Source organism: Cajanus cajan, chromosome 7 (assembly GCF_000230855.2).
Source record: "Cajanus cajan strain Asha chromosome 7, NIPB_CcT2T_4, whole genome shotgun sequence".
Lineage (NCBI taxonomy): Eukaryota > Viridiplantae > Streptophyta > Magnoliopsida > Fabales > Fabaceae > Cajanus > Cajanus cajan.
In genome coordinates, this window is record NC_138523.1 from 31,692,659 (window position 1) to 31,700,377 (window position 7,719).

The following is a 7,719-nucleotide window of genomic DNA, read 5'->3' on the forward strand; positions in this document are numbered from 1 at the left end:
GTGCCACTTTTAAGATCGGTTCTTTTATAACCGATCTTAAAAGTACTTTTAAGATCGGTTAAATTTTAACCGATCTTAAAAATGTTCATGTTATTTACAAATTTGCCATCGCGTCACTTTTAAGATTAGTTACCTTGTAACCGATCTTAAAAGTCCGATTTTAAATCCAATTTTTGCACTAGTGTCTTTTAGGTTTGGGAATAATTGTTTCAGTTTGTATAAGCGTACTTGTATGATTGGATATGGTACATTTTGTGATGGCACTAAACGTAGTTTAGTGAATGAACGTTCTGGTTACTTGTGGCATAAGCGTTTGGGACACATTTCCAAAGAAAGGATACAAAGATTAGTAAAGAATGAAATCTTTCAGATTTAGATTTTACTGATCTTAATATATGTGTGGATTGTATTAAAGGTAAACAAATAAAACACACAAAGAAAAGAGCCACAAGAAGCACTCAGCTTCTTGAAATTATACACACTGATATATGTGGACCTTTTGATGTTAATTCTTTCAATAAAGAAAAGTATTTTATCACTTTTATTGACGACTTTTCACATTATGGGTATGTGTATTTACTGAATGAGAAATCTCAAGCAATGAATGCCTTGAAAATTTATATAAATGAAGTAGAAAGGCAATTAGACAAAAAGGTGAAAATTTTCAGGTCAGATAGAGGTGGTGAGTATTATGGAAGATATGATGAAAGTGGACAAAATCCTGGTCTATTTGCTAAGTTCCTTGAAAACCATGGTATTTATGCTCAATACACAATGCCAGGTACACCACAACAAAATGGTGTTTCAGAAAGGCGTAATCGAACCTTAATGGATATGGTTAAAAGCATGTTAAGTAATTCATCTTTACCTGTATCATTGTGGATGTATGCTTTAAAAACTGGCATGTATACAGGGTTCCTAGTAAGGCAGTTCAAAAGACACCTTTTGAACTATGGACAGGTAGGAAACCTAGTTTAAGACACCTGCATGTTTGGGGTTGTCAGCCAAAAATTAGAATATATAATTCGCAAGAAAAGAAACTGGATGCAAGAACAATTAGTGGGTATTTCATTGGTTATCCAACAAAATCAAAAGGGTATATGTTATACTATCCTACCCATAGTATATGAATTTTTGAAACTAGAAATGCCAGGTTTATTGAAAATGGTGAAACTAGTGTGAGTGAATCTTCACGAAATGTGGAGATTAAGGAAGTTAGAGTACAAGTTCATTTAACTAGTGCTTCTACTTCAAGAATTGTTGTTCCCCGTGTTGTTGAACCAAACAACAATCAAGAAGAACAACAAATTAATGATCCTGTAGTTAACAATGAACCTGTAGTAGAACAACCACAAGAAATAGTATTAAGAAGATCTCAAAGGGAAAAGAGATTTGCTATTTCAAATGATTATGTGGTTTATCTACAAGAGTCAGAAAATGACTTAAGCATTGATAATGATCCAGTTTCATTTTCAGAAGCTATTAATGGTGATAATTCTGAAAAATGGTTAGATGCCATGAATGATGAGCTTAAATCAATGGCACGAAATGATGTATGTGACCTTGTGGAATTTCCTGAAGGGTGCAAGAGAGTTAGGTGTAAATGAGTCTTTAAGATTAAGCGTGACTCTCATGGAAATATCGAACGATACAAGGCTCGACTTGTTGCCAAAGGTTTTACTCAAAAGGATGACATTGATTATAAGGAAACCTTTTCTCCGGTTTCTACAAAATATTCTTTCAGAATCATCATGGCATTAGTAGCTCATTATGACCTTGAGTTATATCAAATGGATGTTAAAACTACCTTTTTGAATGGGAATTTAGAAGAAAATGTTTATATGGACCAACCAGTAGGGTTCATTGAAGAAGGAAAGGAACACATGGTGTGTAAACTGAAGAAATCAATCTATTAACTTAAACAAGCTTCCTGACAATGGTATATTAAGTTCAATGATACTATTATGTCCTTTGGATTTAAGGAAAACACTGTTGATCGGTGTATATATCTGAAAGTCAGTGGGAGCAAGTTTATATTTTTAATTTTGTATGTTGATGACATATTGCTTGCAACTAATGATCTTCGTCTATTAAGTGAGACTAAGAAGTTTTTCTCTAACAACTTTGAAATGAAAGATATGGGTGAGGTAGGCTATGTGATAGGAATAGAAATATTTCGTGATAGATCACAAGGACTATTAGGCTTGTCTAAGAAAACCTATATTAATAAAGTTTTAGAGAGATTCAGAAGGGGTACATGTTCAGCATCTCCCATTCCAATATAGAAAGGAGACAAATTTAGTCTTATGCAATGTCCAAAGAATGATTTGGAATGGAAACAGATGAAAAATATCCCTTATGCATTTGTTGTTGGGAGTTTAATATATGCTCAAACATGTACAAGGCCAGATATTAGCTTTGTAGTTGGTATGCTTGGTAGATACCGAAGTAATCTAGGATTGGATCATTGGAAAGCTGCAAAGAAAGTCTTAAGATATTTGCAAGGAACAAAGGATCACATGCTTACTTATAAGAAATTTGATCATCTTGAGGTGATTGGATATATAGATTCAGATTTTGTTGGTTGTATAGATACAAGAAAGTCTACATTTGGTTATGTGTATCTTTTAGCCGGAGGAGCGATTTCATGGAAAAGTATGAAGCAGTCAGTCATTGTTGCATCCACCATGGAGGATGAATTTGTGGCATGCTTTGAGGCAACAATTCAGGCTAACTGGTTGTAGAATTTTATTTCAGGACTTGGGGTAGTTGACAGCATTGCCAAGCCGCTGAAAATTTATTGTGATAATACCGCAACTATCTTCTTTTCTAAAAACAACAAGTATTCTAAAGGTGCTAAGCATATGGAATTGAAATACTTTGCTGTTAAAGTAGAAGTTCAGAAACATAGAGTGTCAATAGAACATATTAGCACTGATCTTATGATTGCTGACCCTTTAACAAAAGGGTTACTGCCCAAAGTATTTACTGGTCATGTAGTGAATATGGGCATTATGTCTACTAGTGAATGTTGAACATTATTGTTGTTATTAATGCCTATTTGACACTCTGAGCTCATTTAATATACAATTTTCTGAAATTTGTGTTATCTACTTTATGTATATGCATGCAAATTATGATGTGGAAAACATATTATGTGTTTATTAATGAAAGAGTGACTTTGTTTGAACCCATTATGAACTTCTCATTTTACGGTCATATTAAGGAGAAAGATAATATATATATAGTAGTACATGGAAGGAAATGTGTTGATTGAATGACATGTAATCGCCATGACTCTTATTATTGTTGTATCTTTAATTATAATTAATGATGGAGCCAATTTATCTAAGGTATTTAATGCACATATGATTTATGTAATTATTAAATCGTGAAGTGTTATAACATCACATGCGTCAAGTGGGAGAATGTTAGAAAATATTAAATAACACTATAATGTGACTCATGTGAATTAAGAGTTTAAACGTAATTTAATAAAATAAAATGACTTATTGGCAAATATGGGGGGCTATTATTTTCAAATTTTATAACCGCCAATAACTAACTTGATGGAAGTTAGTTGAATAAGAGGAACTATTTGGATTCTATCTCTGCCATATGAAACAACTCTCATTGTTTTACCATCAAAGAAAGTGATGTGAGAATATGAAGTATGGGAAGAGATAGATTGGGAAGAGATAGATTGGGAAAATGTGATTGAAGAACTTATTCTCATTACGGTTATCATAAATCAAGGTAAGTCTTTCTTACTTTATTAAAATGTGAGAATCATAAATTTCAAGATTCTAAAACATGTATAAATTATTGATATGCGATTGAATGAAATAAACAACGCAGTAATACAATCACTCATGCAATGAGTAACACAATCACCCTTACAATATGCAGGAAAAAAGAAGCATAAAATAAATAGAAATAATAAAATAAATAGTAATTCATAAACATGAAATAAAAAAAGGGAAATGCACAACTTGCATTCACATCCATTATACAATCCACTAATACTACTTATATATTAAATTAACACCTTGTATTATTTAAGAAACATGTTAAATTGTGAACCTTATAAAAGGTTTTATCCAAAATTATTTTTTGAAATGGAATTATTATAATTTGCTTCTTTTGCTTGCTTTGTTATTTCACACTTACCTGTTAAATACCTTTTATTTTGACACCTGATTTGATTTATATATTTTTTTTGTTTTCTATTTATTGTACTTTTTTTTTATAACGTGAAAGTGACTGTGCCATTATTACATGATTTTTATGCAATTTTATATTTGGGATTTAATTTTTTTAATTAATTACTAGCTTAATTATTTGTTACATGTTTAATTTATCTGCTCTCCATGAATATATATGTCGTGTTTGAACGGTTTTATTTATTTATTTATAATTGTGACATAAATAGATATTTAGCTCTTTTTATAAGATTGCTTTCGTCTTCTTATTTTTTGTTATTTCTGTTTTCGATGTTTTTCAATTTTTGATTTCTATATTTTTATTTTCTGTCCATAAAAAAATATTAAAAAAATTGGAAGCCTTTTTTTAATGAGACGTTTTCTCTAAGTCTTGTGCCTTTTTTTAAATATTCTTTTTTCCGTGTTTTGGAGGGGAGAAGGGTATTTACATGACTTGCGATGAGATGTTACATAAACATTCGAAAGAATAGAACATTTGACTCTTAGGACAGATATTAATTAACTTTGAATTTGTAAAGAGAATAACATAGTTTTGTCATGATCAATCAATTAATTAAATATTTAGGGACAGTAGGGCACGCATCCCAGGATAGACAAGAGGCATAAAAGATAGAATCTGTTTCTCACAGCCACCATGTCCATCATATAATACAATTAATTAATATTGTGAATTTTTATAGGATACCTGCAGAGACAGGAAGCAACCAGTCCCAATATGCCTCCAACATTTTTATTGGTGTGTGCACTCTGGTCGGCTAAACCAAAACTATTTATGAGCTTATAGATACTCTTTCAAAATATTATGTTAATTCAATACTCACTGTGTGCATCTTTGGGATTTTCAATTCTTCTATACTAAAATCATGTGTGAAATTAATAATTATGGTGATGAGGTGCACAAATTATTCGATAGTTATATATAAAAGGAAAAAAAAAACTAATTTCAGGTAAATTATAAATAACATAGTTAAGTTCATTTAATTTTTACAATTTTATAAAAACATATATACTATATTTACTGAAATATATTTAATCACATTTATTATAAATAATATTTTTATTTATTATTTTAAAATTATTTTTTGGATTAATAAAATTAAATAAAGTTGACTTGGTTAAAATTTTCTTATGTTTAAATTAATAAAAATGAAGCACTTTTTATTTATACTTTAAATATTTTAAAATAATATATGTAGATTTGATAAGAAGTGTAGTTCAGTTAGCAATCGAGCTTGTAAGAAATAAGATGAATTTAATTATCAAAATAAATCCTTATGAAGAGAGAAAAAATTTTAAGTGTGACGGATTAAAATTTGGTGTCTAGCCTAAAATACATTTTTTTTGAAGAAAAAAAAAAGAGTACATCATGGGGTTGTACAAGGAAATCAAAAACCCTAATTTCTGAGATTCGAGGTAATGCAGTTTACTGTATATATAATAAGGACAGATTTATAAACAAGTTTCTAATGCACTTTTAGTTGTTGAATATATATATATATATATATATATATATATATATATATATATATATATATATATATATATATATATATATATATATATATATATATACCTGAAGGAAAACATATGTAATATATCTTAGATTTAGAAGGGAGTGTGTGAAAAATAAAAAAATTAATAATTAAAGATTAAATTAGATTTGCGTGAGGTGACTTTCACTCATCAAATATCTAACAAATTGATAAAATAAAATAATTTATTTAATTTATGAATTTTTGTATATATATAACTACTTTGCATGGGGTATTAATTAGTTTAATAATCATTAATATAATTTTTTTTGTGCATAAATAGTCGTTGTTATTATTCCTGAGTGAAACAGTAAAAGCAGAAGAGCACTGCAGTGTTAACATGAGGTTTAGGTCTGAATTTTGAGGTGAATATAATGACATGCATTCTGTTCACTAATTGAGAAAGTGGGGCCTAGGCCAGTGTGAGAACAGTGGAACTAGTCTATGTTGAAACTACAAAAGAATAGCATGACAAGGAATTAGGAAAAGACCCAAACAGAAAAGGCTAGCTATGGAATCAGATAAATATCATATTCATATTAATTAATTAATTGTCACCAAGACATTATATATCACATTAAGAATTGAATAACTGTGCTGCGTAATTTACTGGCAATGTTGCCCCCGTGTGAAAGAGTACACATGCTATGGTTGTAGCTATAGCTAGGGACACATGGTGTGTCAGTTAAATTGGTTTCAGATCGATCATGATCTATGAGCTAGCTATAGAAAAGAATAATGTATTATTGTTGAAATTCTACAATGTAATATAAGTGTTTTTTTTACACAATTATTACAAATAAGTTGTACTTTGGTTCTCATATAATTTTCGATATACAGTTTTGGTCTTTTTTCTTAATTATATATAATTTCAATTATCTAATTTTTAAAATATATAATTTTAGTCTCTTTTATTAAATAAATTATGGTGTTAATGTTGATATGAACTAATGACATGTCACTTTAATACTCTAATAACAACGTGAATCAATGATGCGTTGATATAACAAAGAAATATAAGATTTATTTTAAAAAAATAATCTTATGGAGACTAGAACTTATAATCTACACCATAAAAGTCACATTTAATATCACTTGAATTAACTTTTGTTTTAATTCTTTATTTGATGTTAATCTAGTTTAAAATTAATAAGAAATAAATTTATTTAATAAAAAATACAATTTTTAGCATATTAATTATATAATCCATTATTTAATAAATTTTTATACAATAAATATAAACATATAGTAAAAAATTATTAAATAATAAAATTTATATATATAAGACCAAAAATTACGGTAAAATACAAATTGAAACACTATATATATATATAATTTATTATTTAATATATTTTTTATGTAATAAGTATAAATATAAAAAGAAATTGTTCTTATTAATTTTTTGACTATATTTTTATCTTATTTAATACACTAATTGTATCATTATGTTTAGGTTCAGTTGACCTTAAGAGGAGAAAGTATATAAGGTTTCTATTTTCGACAGAGCTCATTGTCGCCACCGGCCCGAAACGGGCTTTCGGCATTCGCGAAGGATGGTTGGACTCTTTTATTTGTTTAAAAATATGGATTGCTAGAATGACTTATTCTCAAACTGAGACCTTGTCAAACGAGCAATTTTATTAAAAGGCTCACCAATCCATGTTAATCCCAAGCGGGACCCTCCATGGATTAGCGGTTTTCATAAAAAGGAAGGGTTCATGGAGTCGCCACCAATGTTTTACTCAAAACATTGGAAAAAGAAGTTTAAGGCAATCGATTCAAAAATCGACTTCGGCCATTACAACCAGAGTCGGGTAAGGGAGTCGGTTACGCGTGGGGAAGGTGTTAGCACCCCACAGCGCCCCTTTCGGGTTCCCTATGACAGATTATTTAAAAATAATAGTGCAAAATTACTAAATTACCCCTATTTATTCTAAGCAATTATAAATTAACTATCTACATGA

At 29.3% G+C, this 7,719-nt stretch overlaps 1 protein-coding gene across 1 annotated transcript; it reads left to right on the forward strand.

Moving 5' to 3' along the window:
- The first annotated feature begins 600 nt into the window (after positions 1–600).
- Positions 601–1,607, forward strand: LOC145949947 (uncharacterized). The gene is made up of 2 exons (XM_083060856.1): positions 601–905; positions 1,145–1,607. Exons 1-2 carry the CDS (start codon positions 601–603, stop codon positions 1,605–1,607), a joined length of 768 nt encoding a protein of 255 aa, XP_082916982.1.
- Positions 1,608–7,719: the final 6,112 nt, after the last annotated feature.

Bases quoted from the DNA above. Each gene is read 5' to 3' on its own strand.
- LOC145949947 (XM_083060856.1), top strand. From the start codon at position 601: ATGAATGCCTTGAAAATTTATATAAATGAAGTAGAAAGGCAATTAGAC. The intron at 906-1,144 runs GTATACAGGGTT...TTTTGAAACTAG, and splicing joins TATGCTTTAAAAACTGGCAT to AAATGCCAGGTTTATTGAAA.